This window comes from Hakea prostrata, unplaced genomic scaffold (assembly GCF_041222555.1).
Source record: "Hakea prostrata isolate BN-2017 unplaced genomic scaffold, UWA_Hpros_2 contig_288, whole genome shotgun sequence".
Classification (NCBI taxonomy): domain Eukaryota; kingdom Viridiplantae; phylum Streptophyta; class Magnoliopsida; order Proteales; family Proteaceae; genus Hakea; species Hakea prostrata.
Window position 1 is genome coordinate 1 of NW_028291407.1, and position 18319 is coordinate 18319.

The window sequence follows — 18319 nt, forward strand, 5'->3', positions numbered from 1 at the left end:
TCCCACATGGTTTCTCCGATGAAAATACTACGGGGAAAGCTTGTCGATTGAAGAGGTCAATTTATGGAATTAATACGATCTCCTAGATGCTGGTTTCTGGACGCCTCCTGAAGACAATGACTTCTATTGGGCTAAAGCAAGCAATGTTGATGTACTATTTGTCCGAGAAGTCGGTACTAACATCACACTTCATTGTCTATGTAGGCAATATTGTCATTTTGAGGGAATGATCAGAAGAAATCTCAAAGTTGAATGAACTTTCTTCTTGGCGAGGTTGAAGTTAAAGATCTAGGAAATTCAGATTTCTAGGGATTCAGGTGGCTTGATCAAGAAAGGTATATTCCTATCCCAAAAAATTATGTCCTAGATCTATTATCCAGTGGGAATGTTGGTGTAAAGCGTTGATAGCCCTATTGAATGAGCTAAACTTAAAGAAAAAGAGGAGAAGCGTGGACAAAGGAAAATACCAAGGCTGGTAGGAGGCTTATTTACTTGTCCCACACCATCGGACATAGCTTATGTGTAGGGATAAGTGAGTCAACATGCATGATCTATATTTAGCTCATGTGAAGGCATTACTAGAATACTACGATACAGTATTTGAAGGGAACTCTTGGAAGGAATACTTTTGTCACCCATTGATAATCTAAATGTAGAAGCATACCGGCAAGTAGCTGGATTTCCGAGATAGCAAGTCAATTTTTTTATGCCTTTGTTGGACATAATCTAGTACTTGGAAATAAGCACGAGAGTGTGGTAGTTTTATCTAATCACAGAAATTTGAATATAGGGCTATGGTTAGTGGAGTTTGTAACTACTATGATTGAAAATTAACTGCAAGATATTAAAGTCCAAGTTCCAAACCCTATGATGATGTTATATTGTAAGCGAGGCTGCTATTAGTATTGCTAATAATCCGATTACATCGCTTGATCGAACTAAATTTCGAATTGTGAGTTTTGTCAAAGGAAAAGTTGGAATAAGGGCTTATCTGCATCTTTTTGTAATCTGGAACCAAGTAGCAAATGTTTTCCTTTAAGGGTTTGAAGAAAAGATTTCTTCTATTGTAGGCAAATTGAACAAACTAATCTGCTACTTCAACAAGGGGGAGTGTTTGGATTCACGGGATTCCAATAAGAGTTTGTATAGGAGTTAAATTGGAAATTAAACATTAATGGCAAAATTCTATTCCTTGTAATGATGTACTTTCCATAAAAATAAATAAACCATTCTACAATTCTGTAATTTATCACACAAATAGCATATCTACAAAATTTGAAATTTAGGTCATTACTAACTTAAGTGCGTGATTTGACATTTTAATTTATGTACTTATCGTATTAAAAGGTATGAACAAACTAGCCTAGCCCCAAACGCTTTCTTATCAATAACATATGTTGAGTATATGAATCACATTGCCAAATGGAAAAAGCTGCAACACTGATAATTATTCAGAAGTTTGCACGAAAAATCTTTATCCCTACAAGTTGTGCCATGTTAACAGATAGATGTATATCAGGTTTATCTTTTAGATTTAAGAATTAATAAAAACCTAAATTGACATCTTCTTCATCCAATTTAATTATCAAACAGATCCTTTAAAAAGATTTCAAAGTAAAAGCATGTACTTCTTTCATAAAATGAATAAAGATATTGTCACAAAATATGCAACAAAGTCTAAGAGGAAGTACTAACACTTGTTTAGATAATTTAGCTGAGTTGATGATGCATGTTGTGCAACCATTGCAAATATCCATGTCTGGAAGTACCGCCTAGTTTATTTACCCTCCAATGTGAGTTTTATTGGCAATCCCAATTGCTTTAATGCTCAATTACCCCAAAAAAATAACGTTCAAATAGTAACTTTTGGCCCTATTGGATGAAATAATCTGAAGTACCTCTCAGTCAGAAAATCAGAAAATTGAAGGTGTGAGCACATCAAGATAAGCCTGAGTTGAGAATGAATTTAAGGCACCGTGCACTTTTGTGACCTTTCTGTGACACATATATTAATAAACAATGTACATATATGATATACAAATGTGATATATAGTCCAATAGTTATCCATAAGGTTTGCACAACATAAACTGTATCTGGCTCTTACCCCCTTTGTATCTTTTTCTGTTGGCTAAGGCAGTCTGAAAGGAAGGAAAGAAGATTCATGCTAGATTCTTGGTTAACAACTAAAGACTCGTAAGTTCAGTTCATGATCCTTCATGCAAAAAAGAAAATACTTTTGGGTGAGAGGAAAGCACATATTGGTTTCTCCTTTGCTGAGAACAACACTGCAGTTATATAGAACACGCAAGTGGAAAAAGCAACCTTACCAAGAACAAACCCACTTTACAAGTCACAAGGTGAGGTGGTTAACCATCTGGACCAACATTATTTTTCAAATATTATATAAAGAAACAAAACAGAAGGGGAAATTTGTAGGTACCAAACCATCAAGGGATGTCTTTTTTATCTCTGTTTTCTCTGCAGAACTAATGAAGAGAAGGTGCTCTCCTTTGTGTTTCATATATTAGGTCACTGATTGACTTTGCCTTTTCTCAGGGAACAAGAGGAAGTATTCAAGCCTTACTGCAACTGTCACGTAGTTTTTGAGGGATTGTATTGTGATCTTTAAATCCATAACTTCTTCCCTCATGATGTTTTTATTAGCCTCTATACTCTTTAAAGGAGATCTTGTAGCTCCACTATTTATCCTGGTGAGGTTTATCAATATCAGATCCTGGTTTTCGATATATCTTGAAGGTTTCCCACATTAAAATTGGTTTTCCCTTCTGCTGGAATTTGAATGTTAATGAGAGACAGTCTCTCGAATACTGAAACCCATCGGTTTTATGGGATGGAGCCTAGAGTTATTACTCTTTAAGGATAAGTAAGCCTCTGATGACTCACTCAGTTGGAAGGTTCTCTTTGTGACTTAATTGGAAATCCCTTGTCAAAATCTTAGGTGACGTTTTGATTTGAAGTTATCTTGAGGCTATCGGAGAAAGATATCATCTTATTTTCCAAGAAGTGTTTGTTTTGGATAACCTCGGGAGTGTATAAGTGAAGGGACAAGGGAAAAAAAAAAGAATAGATCAAGCTGTCCGTCGGGGGGGAAAAACGAGGTTTGGTGGATGCAGATCATGTATGCACTACTCAATATCGTAAGAACTCCTGCCAAAAAATTTAACTTCTAACTGAATCATCTCCAGTTGATGAGGGGGTATAAGGAAGAAAATCAGATTCACTGGATAAGAAATGTGTGCACTGCTCAATGGCATCAAAACTCTTGAAAAAAAAATATTTTCACTCAAATCATCTCCAGATGATTAAGCGCTGCCATATGTCTTCTACAATTCCCAAATTCACTCATAAAAAATTGTTAACCACACTCCAAACATTTGATGAAGTAATAAATTCAAAATAGAACTCCATTTAGCTATTAAGTATGGTTATCTAATTCAACTACTTAATTGTGAATTCTATGTACTAACTTTATCACCATTTTATAGGCTTATAAATGAGGCCGTTAACAATGAGACTCAAAACAAATAAAAGGTCTAACCTATAATATAACTATCGAAAGGTCAATTCCAGTGCATTTGTTGCTCCCTTCTCCATGGGAGGCTTTTAAACTTTAAAATAGAAGTTCACTTGGACTAATTTAATGTCTCATGCAACTACATAAGGCCCGTTTGAGACACTTGACTACATTATGGAGAACTAGTTTGAGTTTATTGCCGGGAAGATCTACAACGAGATGCTATTTACCTAATTAGGAGACTTATGGAAAAGTATAGAGAATGTAGGAAAAACCTTCATATGATATTTATTGACCTAGAAAAAGCTTATGATAGAGTTCCTAGAGCATTAATTTGGCAAGTACTAGAGAAAAGAAGTGTTGCAAGTAAATATGTAGATATAATTAAGAATATGTATGATGATTTGGTGACAAGCATAAGAATTGTGGGGGGACAAAGTAATGAATTCCCAATTACAGTTGGGCTACATTAATGATCAACTTTAAGCCCATATCTATTTGCACTTGTAATGGATGAATTAACCAAAAACATTCAAGATGAGGTCCTACGGAGTATGCTTTTTGCTGATGATATTGTGTTGATTGATGAGACTCAAATGAAGATTAATACCAAATTAGAATCATGGAGAGCAACTTTAGAATCAACATGCTTTAAATTAAGTAGAACGAAGACAAAATATGTAGTTTGTAACTTTAGTCATGATCGGGCAGATGATGAGGTGGTGATACTTGACGACAAGGAGATTCCTCAGAGTGATTGTTTTAGGTACCTAGGTTCAATCATAAATAAAAGAGGTGATATAGAGGATGATGTTTCCCAAAGAATTAAAATAGGGTGGATGAAGTGGAGAGATGTGTCCGGGGTTTTGTTTGTGTGATTAGTGTATTCCATTAAAGCTTAAAGAAAAATTTTATGGGACTGTTGTTCGACCAACAATGATGTATGGTACAGAATGTTGAACTGTTAAAAAGAATCATATAGATAAACTCAGTGTAGCAGAAATGAGGATGTTAAGATGGATGAGTGGCAAAACTAGGAAGGATAAGACAAAAAATGATCATATTAGAGTTGGTTTGTGAGTTGCTCCCATAAGTGATAAAATTCGAGAAAGTCATTTGAGGTAGCACGACCACGTTCAACGGAGACCTATAAATGACCCTGTACGGAGAAGTGATATAATCCATATTGAAGGGATTAAAAGAGCTAGGGGTAGATCTAAGATAACCTTAAGAGAAGTGGTGAGAAAGGATATGCATAGCTTTTGCCTTGTATCTAGCATGGCCTCAAACCAAACTGATTGGAAGGCAAGAAATCCATGTAGCTGACCCTATTTAGTTGGGACAAGGCTTGTTGTTGTTGTTGTTGTATGCAACTGTATAAGGCATGCTCTTTCATCAAAGTTTTAGTTTCAGGGTCTTTGTATGAGCTTGGATACAAAATTTTAAATCTTAAGAGAGAATATTTACTAGTCTTTTTTATGGAAGGTTTCAAAAAACATTTTAGCCCTTTGAGTCTGGTTCATCTTGAAGTTAACCATCATCAGTAATGTGGTGAGCCTGTACTTGTGTTCATTTGTGGTACTCCAAAACAAATTAAAAAAAATATTCAGATGGTCAAGTATTATTTAGGCTTTAGATTTTTGTTCCTGATTGAATTCTTGATGTTATCTTCCTGAGATTGAGCATGCTGAATAACTTAATGTTTCCCTTGCTTTTTCCAGTGATGGACAATTACAAAAATGTCCCAAAATACTTTTATGGTCTTTCTCCTTCACAAATGGACATGTTTATGACAGAAGATAGCCCCATTCAGAAACAATCAGAAAGAGTCACAGAGGTACTTTGTTTTCACGTAGCTGTGTAATATTTCATGTTAAAGCTTTGGTGAACAATGTGAACTTCCAGGACTATTTATTCATGATGGTCCAAGAGTCTATTGCATGATCAATAGAATCCATGATGCAATAGCATTTTTGTGCTATACCAGCATGTGCCTATCTGGGAACTTGGATCATGAAAAATCAGGTCTCTGGTCTTTTGGTCCCATATAAGTATTTAGGAATTTATTTTTTCTCTCAGTTATTCTTGACATTGTCAGTTTTGTTTTATTTGATATGTAGGGGAGTTTGTTTTCTAGTTTCCTTGTTGAAGCAAGGATCAGAGTTACAGTTTCAAGTCTGGGAGCTTATTTTTTGCAAAACTATGGCATTTGATAAAAAACACAGTGAGTTTTGGCTGCAATTTTCAAGAACCAAATGGCCAGATTTGGTCCAAACTTGTGGGAAATTGGACTTTTAGATTGTAGAAAAATTGATGCAGATGCGTCACCCAGAAGAAACCAGGCTTGGTAGGTTTTATATGTTGGGCTTTTAACCCCTTTCTGTTGTGGCTGTAAAGCCTGTAATGGGCCGAATATAGAGGTAGAAGGTAGGAATAGAGGATTATGCTTAGTTTGGTGTTTTAGTTTTTATAGTAGTATTTATGATTCTTTTGTCAACTATGTTTTATTTTATTTCTTTATTTTTTTATTTTTTTTAAAATTAGCAATAGGTTTTGACTTCCTAATCAGAATAAGATTATTATTTGTTTTCTATATGTAACTTGTACGAAGTACAAACCAAAGGTCATTGATGATTTATTACTAATTAAGTTTTGACTTCTATCTAAAAATGCTGCGAGATGCTGATCCTATTTGGTATCTATCAATTTTATTTTCTTTTATACTATGCTTCTGCTGTCTAGGTTCTTATTTGTTTCCGTCAATTAGTTGATCTTGTCATTCTTAAGTTTCATTCTTTTTTTACTAGAAAACTAGTCACCCTCTTAAGATTTTAGTTTTTGTTTTAATTTTAGGAACTGCTGTAAATTGGTAGTTATGGGGCCATGGGTTGCTGCATCTTTGCCAAACCTCCTGTGTTTTGTTCCTGACTTGAGAAGCTGGGTCTATTACAAGTACCCTCTTTGCCACTGACTTTGTTTCAGTTGGCAGCTTGAAAACAACTTGTTTCCTTATTTTCAGTTGAGAACAACTTATAACATCTTAGGAGAATTTCTTTTTTCCTTAGTTTTATTTCATCCTATTCATGTTGCGTCTCGGGGTCTATTTCTCTTCACTATTTGGTCCTGCACTTCAAACTATTTTCAACAACCATGTTAGGATTCTTCCATAACCCATTATGTCCAATTCTTCAAGAACTGTTTCGTTTTTCTCATGCTGCTTAGATGATTCACTCTATTTCGAATCTTGGACATGGCAGTGTGTGCATTAGAATCATTTGTCACGGTGACGAGGCGATGCAAGGCGGTTTAGGCTAATTGAGGCGATGAGTTGACAAGGCGCCCTCCGAGGCGCTTTTGAGACGTTTTAAGTGAAATTTTTAGTGTACATCTCATTCACTCTAAATCTATCATATCTTATATAATAAAAAAAACTAATATCAGACTACCTCAAGTCATCCAACATACTACAAACCACACATAATAGGTCCTAAATAAAAAGTCGCGAGAAGAAAGGAAGAGAAGAAGTTGTTTGTCGCTGGCCACTGCTTGCCGGAGTGTCGTCGCGGGAATGGAAGAGAGAAAGAGATTAAGGATTAGAGTGAGAGTGAGAGTGTGAGACTTGAGTCAAGAACTTATTCTCTTTCGATTTTGTTTGTTTTTATTTTTATTTTAACATTTGATCACATGTAGCGTCATTATACATATGCATATAGGTTCAAACAATAGATACTTTACAATCGGAATCTAATAAGTATTTCAATATATTCCTTCGATTAGGCATCTTTCTCGTGATTTAAAAAAGAAAAATAAAAAAAAAGCGGACGCCTTATTGCCTAAAAATAAGGCGACGCCAATTTGAGGCGTTCCGAAGGAGCCTAGACGCCGAGGTGACACCTTGACAACTATGATTAGAATTGGACATACTAGACCATGATAACATGTTTCATCTTCAGTGGTTATAGGAGCTTTGTTTGAGAACTATGGGCAGCTTTTGTTTTTAAATTTGCAGCTTTATGTGCAAAATCCAATTAGTATTTTTGACTGGATTGGTAGCAAGAATACATCTCATGTGTGTCTGTGTGTTTGAACAACAGGATAGCATTTCTTCTGCGAAAAATTATCTTGACCATGGAGGAATGTGGAGTTTATCGGGAATGCAAGATGGGGGTCCTTCAAAGTATAGTATGAGCATAAGCATGTACCGTGGAGGAGCTAGAGGATATGGAAGGCCCAGATCAGCTCCTCCAGATTTGCCTTCCTTACTCCTAGATGCTCGGATTTGCTATCTTGGCATGCCTGTAAGACACTGTCTGAAAGCTCTTCCAAAACTAAACCTCCTCAGACTAGACTTTCTGATAACTGTTGACTCTTGGCATTTGTATTTTACTTTGGTTGCTTACAGATAGTTCCAGCAGTAACGGAGCTTCTTGTTGCTCAGATTATGTGGTTGGATTATGACAATCCATCAAAGCCTATATATTTGTATATAAATTCACCCGGGACTCAGGTTTTCCTGCATACCTAGTCTATTTCATGCTTTTAATGTTGAAATTTGTTTTGGTTACAGATGTTCCATTCCATGAAATAGAAAAAATTCTGCTTTAGTTAGTTACTAACTTCAAATCCATTCGCATTAAGTGTTTCTGTATGCTATTTGCCAGAATGAGAAGATGGAGACTGTTGGATCTGAAACGGAGGCATATGCAATTGCTGACACCATGGCTGTAAGCATTTTAATTTAGTGTTTTGAAGCATCAAACTACATCTTTCTAGAAACTGTTACCATGGGACAACTGCTGTTGGCCATAGGTTCTTCCATAGGGGAAAAATAATCAGCTTTTTTTTTTTTTTTGGTTTCTGAAAAAAAAAATCGAAGTTTGGATTTGTCAGCATTTTCAGTTCCAAAATTGATATATTTGGTGTTTTCTTTGTTACAGTACTGCAAATCCAAATTCTATACTGTGAATTGTGGCATGGCATATGGTCAAGCAGCAATGTTGCTGTCACTTGGAGCCAAGGGTTATCGGGCACTACAGCCAAATGCATCTAGTATGATACCATCTTCATTTCAGCAATTACAATTTCCTCATAAATTACAATGGCTCTATAAGATCATTCAAAATGACGGTCCTCTCTCTTAATGGGGCAGAACCCTAATAATGCGGTGGATTATAGAAGGACCTGCATTTTGCTGTCTTTTTTTTTTTTTTTTTTTGTGGGGGGGGGGGGGGGGGGTTCTTACATACTTCGCTTTATTTGACTTTAGGTGTGGAAAGAATAGATCAACCGCCCCTCTTGCCAGTTAGCTTAAATAGTTTCTAACTCTATGATGTTGGATTGCAGCAAAACTATATTTGCCAAAAGTCAATAGATCAAGTGGTGCAGCTATCGACATGTGGATCAAGGTACTCTCTCTTGGCTACTTAGTGTGGTTCTCTCTCTCTGTTTCTCTCACAGCTACTTTCTTTGGTCCTCCAGGCAAAAGAACTAGATGCAAACAGCGACTACTACATTGAACTTTTAGCAAAAGGAATCGGCAAGTCAAAGGAAGAAATTAAGAAAGACATCCAGCGCCCAAAATACTTTCAAACACAGGAAGCAATTGCTTATGGCATTGCTGATAAGATAATCGACTCTAGGGATGCTGCTTTTGAGAAACGAGTAAGTTTATCATTGGTTATCTGTTGACGTATTTAACACATCTCAGAATCTCATCGTTAATCTATTTTCCATACAGAACTATGATGAGATACTAGCCCAGTCAAAAGCTTCGAGGAGGGCAGCAGGTGGTCCACAAGCAGCACCCTCTGGATTTAGGTAGAGTGGTGTAAAAATCCAGGATACCCCTTCAAGGAGTTGTATAGATTCAGATAATATCCTATGGATGTCAGATGTCATGTCAAATATGAACTATATATTTCCGTTGGCATTTTAGTTTTGATTAGATAAAAAAAACTAATCGGATACTAAGATTAATTATTACACTAGTAAGTTAGTTGGATGCTATATTGAATGATTACCATCAAATAGGAGTGTTGTGATATACTCTTATCTGATTAGTAGTGGGTGGTTTTGGAATCTCGGAGAGTCAATCTCCTATACAGGAAGTTGAAGATGGATTTAGTTATTTATTTGCATTACCAAGTATCAAATAGTGTGTATTTGTATGTTGAAGGAGTCGAGAAACAAAAAGAGCAAATCGGTAGGCAGAGGATTCAATTTCATATGTTTAGGAAGCAAGTTATTAGGCTGTTGCATCTAAAAGCAGCCCATCTATATCGTCTGTTGTCTGAAAAGAAACAAGAATTTAAGTATGCGTTTGGTAACGTTTTTGTTCTGAGAAACCAGTTCTTATGCAAAACTGATTTTTAATGTTTCTGTACTAAAAGACTGTTCTTTATTTGAAAAAGGCGTTTGATAAATCTGTTCTGAAAATATTTTCAGAACATTAATAATAGAATAAGTTGGTGTTTCTTTTTTTTTTTTTGGGTTGAAAAATAAAATTAGTGTTTGATAAACTCATTTTAAAGTTTCAATTTGAACAAATTTTGTCACTTTCGTTTTTGTTCTTTGGTAAAAACATCTTTTTGATGTTCTGCAAAAAATGTTCTTTAGAACACTTTTCTGAACGGTTCATTCTTAAAGAACAAAAGAACGAACCGTTTTATCAAATGCCTCTAATCCGTTCTTCCATTCCCAAAGAACAGAAGAACGCCAAAATGTTTTTTAAGAACGTTACCAAGCGCCCTAAGCTAAGCCAGAAGGAAACATTGCTAGTTTGACACTCTGGATCCCCAAAAAGCTTGCATTTGCAAAGGGAATAACCTAGCAATATATACAATCAGCTTGTTTACAAAGAAAAACACATGATATTATTAATGCATAATTCCACAATTCCACTCCGTGGAAATCCAGTTGTTATTGATAAATAACAATTCAGTAATGTTAGAAGAAATGAACAGCTGGTCCAAAAACATGATGGAACTCCAGATGATTTTATCTACCTACTGAAGGCACACGGGTAAAGACCAAGACTGTAGGATGTTTACATTTCAATTCCTGCTAACCTACTGCAGGTACATAAGCATTTTATCGGCAAAGTGTTTGGAAACCAAATAAAGAAAGGTGAACCTAACACCTAACAATGGGCAAATGATTTGTTTTCCAGACTAAAGTGATATTCACTACCAATGCTCAACCAAACAAATCTCATGCATCAATTACCCAGTAGAGGTGAAGGACTGATATGTTCAAGACATTGAACAGCAAACCTGTCTCTACACAGTGGGTTATGCTGGACCAGTATACACTTTGGGCTTTGGTTTAACCTCAATCTCATTTATACTGCGGACAAAGATAGCATCTGGTTCATGACTGCAAAAGGAATAAACGTGAGTAAGTGCACGTGAAAAAGTAAAAGCGAGGATGACATAGGAAAGGAATTTCATAATAAATCATACGGGATATCTCCCTCTTCAAATGTGTAACTGGAGGCCACAGCTAATAGACGACCATCTCTGCTGAAAGATAATGCTGCAATGCTTGAAGGATATCTTGAGAACTGGGAAAAATAAAGTGCAGAGTGAATGTGCAGTTCCAAGATAATATTAGAAGGCAAACAGAATACATCTAGAACCAGAATGCGATAATACCTGATATAGTCTCTTCTTGTTGTTGCCATCCCACACATTAACATACCCATCGCAACCGCCAGTTGCAAAAGTACCATAACTGTCAAAGGAAAACAAAGGAGCATGAGGAGAAAAGTAACAGACTAAATAGTAATAGTGGAATGAACCTAGGTCGGCTGTTAAGGAAGTTTCTCATTGACTAGAAGCCAGTTCTTACAGATAACAAGCTGATTTGGCAACTCTAGTGATCAGATATGTAACCTTTGTCCACTAAGTAAGTTTCACAGTCCATTTCAATAATCTGACCCATCATGTTTTGACATTTTCTTCGTATTTATTACAATCAAACTTTCTCTGAAACCATGGACTTATTGAACTTTTTCTCAGAGCTTCATTTTACCATGTGACAGTATGTGGGTGAATTGAAAATTGAAAGATAAAGAGGTTGATATGCAAAAGATGCCCCCAATATGGAGAAATTTCTAACCCAGATTCAAGGGACTAGAAGAGCTAGGGCAGATATAAAATAACCATAGGAGAAGTGGTGTGAAGGATATGCATAGCTTAAGCCTTGTATTTAGTGCGATAAAGCTGATTGGAAGGCAAGGATCCATGTAGCTGACCACATTTACTTGGAAGCCTTGATGTTATTGTTGTAGAGGGTGACATAATGTCCAGTTTAGAGACACCCAACACAGAGCAGTTATGCGCAATCATCGAGGGCAAGCATACTTCACCACATCAAATTATCTCTAATTCATTTGATGTTCAGCTCTACAATCAATGCTTGGCTTCTTAGATATCTGCTTTCTAGGATTAAAATTTCATAACGTAATTGGGTACCTGCTCAATGATTACCACAGCTAGTCCTTCTATTGAATAAATTAAGAAGGAACAAAACTAAAAGAAAAACAGAAGAAAATGCTTACATAGGATGAAATGCCATGGCATTGACAGGATAGACTGTGTCTTTTCCAGCCTCTGATTTTCGGTGGCACTTGAAAGCATATCTGCATGAATTTTATCCCAACAAAAAGGAAATAAAGAAAATAAAGAAAAAATAAAGAAAAAAAAAGAAGAAAGAAACAGCAAAAGATGTACACTAAGGTTTACACTAGGAGTTGTAGTCCGGGTCAGCCATTGGTGATCCCAATCCAATCTGGGTGCGGATTGACCAATTCAATCCTGATCCTAGAAAATCCTGGTTAAACACAGGTCACAATTTGCAACCATGTAAAGAAGTTTTCGCATAATATTGGTACAGGACTATGGAATCAGTTGCAGAAGCATTTTCAGTCAATCCACCTGATCCAAAACGGAAACTCCAAACCATAAAGATTTATTTTAGAGGTGCATTTGTGCAGAAAAAGGGCCAGGATGGCATAAAGATTTATTAAATCACCTCAACAAATACTAATTTAGTTGGATATTGCTTAGACATTAGAACAACATCAGGTTAAAAAAATTTAACCTTGTCATGCCATGTCCTTAAATAGGATGATCAAAATTAAATAGAAACATGAGGAAGGCCTGCGCAAAATCCATGTTTTGCATGGGGCCAGATCATGGAAAACACTGTTCCTCAGAATGAAGAACTTACTTCTTCGCTTGACCAGACTCAGATAAATCGAAGAACTCCATGGCAACCCGACCTTCCACAGAACTAAGAGCAAAACCTGCAAAAAGCATTCAGGTTTAGGAAAAGTATCCCATCTACAGCAGTACTAACAAAAAAAGACTGAAGCAGACAGTTGAAGACAACTATCCTAAACTATATACTTTAAACTGCATGCTGTGCACTCCAGAATTGAAGGTGTAAGACAACTATGGGAGGATCATAATGCATGTTTTCTTACAACACCTAGAGTCTGACTGCAACTTCCTCAATAAACCCAACCCTATTTGAATCCAGTCACCAACTACATTCGATCTAGCACTGAAATTTATGTATCAACATGACCCATTTCTCTCAGAATACCGAACAACTTCTTTAATGTTGCGGTTCTACTGTACCTCATGGCACTCTCTTTACCTAAAAGAGTACTTTTTGTCATTTTTGTTCAAGCTCACAATAGGGCCTAAATAGGACCCAAGAATTTCATTTTGTCATTCCCTCAAGGATAGTAGAACAAACTGGAAAAATAAAGAAAGCAAAGGGTTAAAATAGGCAGCTGTATATCAAAAAGGATGAATTCGAAACTTTTTACATAGTTATACATATGTCCTACTCGTGCTCTTTAAAAGACCTACGTTAATACTTTACTACAATATTTTTACCTTTCTCATAAATGGTTTGAGCATTATAGGATGACTTTGCTATATAATCAATAAATTTACAGTCTTACTTAATTACCTCAGCCTAGTTAGCTTTACAATAAATGACACATGAGCTTGGATACAGAAAGAAACTCTTAACAGAACATCAGATGCCATAACGAACATATATATGAAGAGGATACCCAAATAACCAAAATTATATCTGATATCCTGAATACATACACACAGATATCATTAAAGGGATTTTTTTTTTTTTGGGGGGGGGGGGGGGGACCACGGATTAGCCCTGCATGTTAGATATTTCATTTACATATGCAAGTGAATGTTCATGGTGGTGGGTGATTGTAGGTTTGGTCACTAGCACATTTTCAAAGTAAAATCTCTATTGAAAAACAAGAAGAATAATAAGCCATGAACAAGTATTCTTTTCCCGTCAGTACATTTAACAAGCAGATTGACTGCCAAAACTAGGAAAAAGAAAAACAACCTGGATTTGGAGATAAGAAATAACATGACTACAAATGGGACTATTAAATGAGAGGAATGATTAAGAACAACTAAGCTGCTTATGAAGAAGGCTACCTAATGAACAAGACCATGAAAGAAGCCAAGAAGGAGAAATTTAAAAAGGCAAAAAAAGTCACAACTCACAATACTACATAGAATATAAATAATCAGAAGTTCCTTATATTCCTTTACGTGCCTGTTCCATTGGGATAACAACGTACACATCTGGTTTGATACTTTAACGAAGACTCCCTCCTCTGCTCTGGTTGAGACATATTCCGCAGATCATAGACATTTATATGTCTTCCTGCAGTTGCCACTACCAAACGATTGCCAAACAGGGAAAGGGAATAAACACGCTCAGGCTGTGGGTATGTCCCAACAAGCGTACGTTCTTGCCCACTGGCACCTCTTGGATCCCAACATTTTAGTGTTTTGTCCCAACTGCCAGTGATGACTTGTCCTGAAATCATGTAAATATAAACAATATATGCCGTGAGATATGAAATCCAAATGAACAAGAAGAATGATGCTTTATTTTTGATACTCCATGAAGACATCAGAAGCAATGAGATCTAGACTTGTACCAGTATAAACTTATGAAATAAAAGATAAAATTGGATAAATTCAAAAATGAACTAAGTGATCAAGAGACATTCACATTTGCACCCAAGATATTTCACCATTCATCGAGCACTGGAGGGGGAAACATTTATTTGGAAATAAAAACCAAACACGATCATTTAAATTCACTCAAAATTAATGGGAAAATGTCTAAGTAAACACAAATCATACAGTCTTACTTGAACTAGGTCCTCTAGTAACATGCATGTCAAGGTGCCAACGAAGCAAGGGGCTAAGGGACATCAGAGCAGTGAAGAATAAACTCCATTTTCTCAACAGAGGGTCAAGCAAAAATTAAGCCGTTGGAGATATACACCAAGTCTTCCTCATTTGTTCGCAAAATCCCACTAATTTTGGTGGATTTAAACACCATGGGGTCAGACAAACAAGGTACCAACAAGAAAAGTATTGAGAATCCAACTTTCCCATCCCTTAAGAGAACTGTCTATATGTCCTGTTAGGTAGCTGAACACCAAATTGAATTGACAATCAAATTTGTTCCAATTTTATCTACTTACTTGTAAAGCATCAGGCTAGATATTTAACCCATAGCTTAACGTAAAGTTAATTGATCATAGTAAAGTATCAGCTACCTAGTCTTCCTAGCACTGTTTCTTTGACAGATGATAGAATACTGTAGGATTTTAATCTTCTTCCACCCACCGCCAAGCCTCACCAAAAAAAGATAGCCACACAAAAACAGCCAAGCAACCAGAATAATATGAATAGGCAAAATACCTACTATGGCACTTTCTTTGACTGCAAACTTAGCTGCCTCGCAGTGTATTGTTGTTTGTAATAATCCTTGCAGTTATTCTCTGTCAAACTCTTTTTTTTTTGGATGAATAAAAAATTATATAAACATGGAGCCAACGAGAATAAAAAGAGAAACAGGGGGGGAGGTGGCGCAACAGCCAGTCAAGAGGGCTACTGGAAAGAGGAGGTTAAACTCCATGAACTAATAATCAACCTATTCCTCAGAGAGTCAAAGATTGGGGGATGGGGGATAATTATAAGAAACATCAAAGATTCAAAATATATGACATTCCAAATCAAGACTCGGGATCGGGATTTGGAAGTCCATCTTCTCATGTTGCGCTCCCACCATAAATGGCGAACAGTGGCAGCAAAGACGAGCTTACCCACTTGGTCGCAAATTGTGGAGCCAGAGAAGTTTCTCAGGATCCAATTCCAGTCTCAAGCAAAACTAGAGGAACATCTCAATCTAGGCCAAATAGAAGCAAGGGCTAAACTCCAGATGGAGCGGGAGAAGGGACAGAAGAAAAAAAGGTAATCAAGGTCCTTAGTTCCATTTCAATAGAGAATACAGTTGGGGTTGGTACGGATGTGGCGGATGAGGAAAGATTGGGTTGGGAGGCCCAAGTTTTCAAAATTCATCATAACTTATTGACTTGGTATGCATCATATTGTTAAACATAGGAGCCAAATGCAACCTACACTTACGGGTTCTTTTCAATCCAACACACTATAAAGTGTAAACAAATCATGTGCCAAGTGATGTAAGCCAAGTGGGATTTGTGTGGTATAAAACCTTCTCTCTCTAGGATACTTTTAGGGTTTTGGGAATGGGAAGGATGGGTTGGATAGGCCATGGGATTCTCTAAGTGGGTTGATTTTGAGTTGTTTAATGGTTTAGGGAAGGTTTGGTTTAATAAAAACCTTGATGGGTTGAAAAGGAAAAAGTTGCAGGGTTGTATCGAATTGGGATGGGACCGGGAAATGATTCAAAATTAAGGGAATAGGGCTATAGAAAGCCTGTGGCAAGGGTGGGGAGGTTTCTTGCCCACCTTTTCTTTCTTTCTTTTTTTGTTTCTTTTTTATTTTTATTTTCTTGGTGGCCCAAGACTTGGGAAGGTTGTTTCTTAGGTTTCAGAGGGGAAGGTGGGGCTGGTATTGGTGGTCGAAAGGTTTAGGTGGTCTGATAGGCTGAATTGGGATGAATTCTTGGACTGGAAATAGGGACAGCAGGGTTCTTGATGATTTCTTGATCTGAAACTGCAGAAAACAGCTGCCAAAAGGTAGAGGGAGATGAGGAGAAGAGAAAGGGGTTAGGGCTTGGGCTGGGGAGGGATTTATGCTCACTGGTTTGCAGGTTCTTGAAGAAGAAGGCTGAATTGATTGCTGGAGTAAAATAAGCAGATCTCAGGCTCTAGAGAGCCTTCTTGGGCAACTGCAGGGTCCCCCTCAAAAGGACCCAGCTTGATGCCTTCTTGGCTGTAAATTCATCGTTCTTTATTCATCAAAACTGATTTACTACAGCTGTGGGCATGAGAATTTATAGCCTTCACAAAGAATCCAAATATAACTCTATCTAAAAGACCTAACTTGACTTAATCTTGGACTCCTAATTAGACTAGACAACAACTGAAACGAAAGACTAACTGGGATTCTATAACTGATTAGAAACCCAACTAAAATGCATTACAAAATATTAAAAAAAGTCCAAAAAGACCCCTTGGGGTCTGCACATGGCTAGGGCTAGGCCCCCTTGCGGCTTCTACTAGGGTCTTTTCCTGTTGTTCGTGTCACCAAGTTAACACCATGATAAACCCTAAAAACTCTGAGTTTCAATCAATGTAAAAAACAGTAAAGAGTTCGCAGCCACCATTACTCGTGTTAATTTTGTAGCCACATCAATCACTCATCTTGAAGATAAATTCTGTGGCCTGCCTGCTAACCCTAGAATCATTTTCTCAGATGAAACAATGGCACAGTAAATGGTAGACTGAGTTATCATAAAGGAATTTGACCATGGGACATTTGAGACTCTCATTGTTTATGAAATTACTGATGACAATAGTGGTTGAACCAATTTGCCAACAGAAAACAGTAACAAGAGGATGTTTTCATTCAACTCGAAAAAGCAAGTAATAGTTCAACTATCCCAAGATAAAAAGAAGTGGCAACCTAAGCTGCTCTATAATATGTCATCGACAATATCAGATCTGTAGAGACAACCTGCTGCATAAGAGTACTCAACACAACGCACAGATGCATCATGCCTCCCTAAGATGTCTTCTTTGCCAGAACTGAACATATACCTGAAATAACATATGGCACATTTAGATTAAACATGATATAGGGATCAACTTGTTTACAGCGCAACAACTCAAGCAAAATAGAACAGAACATCGGATCCATAAACCGATAAGAAAAAATTGCATACGGTGAAAAGGAATACAGAAAATTGAAAATTTACCCAATAAAAGATTGTCATATAAAAGATTATGAACAAAATGATTATTTTGATGAAAAACAATGGTTCCAGTGGCTTCAAAACTAAATGAGAGGTAATCATGCTCACTCAAGACTTTAATCGAGTAGGTCAGTAAACCTTATCAGACTCTCTCATATGCCTCCTCCCAACCAATTGATAGAAGCAGCAGATGAGACAAGATGTAAAGCACTACCTCAAGAAATAACTCAAGAAACAAAATTACACAGGAGAGACAAGTAACAAGTTAGTGTACTCCTTCAAGAAGAAGATTATGGTGGTCACATTTCTCTTGTAAATAGGAACAAAATGATACCCATATGGTGATTACTGTATCTTATCTTTTTGCAATGGGGAGCTACAATCAGTGTTGATGTATCTTTTACAACAATTTTACTACTCATTTTCTAAATGCAAATATGGCTGAAAATTTTAGTCATTGATTCACTATCATATATTTAATCTATATTTGCCCAAACTCTCCTACCTCTTAGAATCCTCCATCAATG

General features: G+C 36.6%; 2 protein-coding genes across 2 annotated transcripts; one reads left to right on the top strand and one right to left on the bottom strand.

Annotated features, from left to right (window-relative positions):
- Positions 1–5257: 5257 nt before the first annotated feature.
- On the top strand, positions 5258–9625 carry LOC148998577 (ATP-dependent Clp protease proteolytic subunit-related protein 1, chloroplastic-like; the record flags this gene model as incomplete). Its single annotated transcript, XM_089141854.1, is given in 8 exon segments — positions 5258–5373; positions 7631–7834; positions 7939–8043; positions 8198–8260; positions 8474–8585; positions 8880–8941; positions 9015–9197; positions 9274–9625. Coding segments are annotated over 8 exon segments (929 nt in total), but the record flags the coding sequence as incomplete, so codon positions are not given.
- A 645-nt stretch (positions 9626–10270) lies between these two features.
- Positions 10271–17637, bottom strand: LOC148998578 (mitotic checkpoint protein BUB3.2; the record flags this gene model as incomplete). Its single annotated transcript, XM_089141852.1, has 7 exons — positions 10271–10910; positions 10997–11097; positions 11189–11267; positions 12097–12177; positions 12768–12843; positions 14148–14414; positions 17555–17637. Coding segments are annotated over 7 exons (772 nt in total), but the record flags the coding sequence as incomplete, so codon positions are not given.
- Positions 17638–18319: the final 682 nt, after the last annotated feature.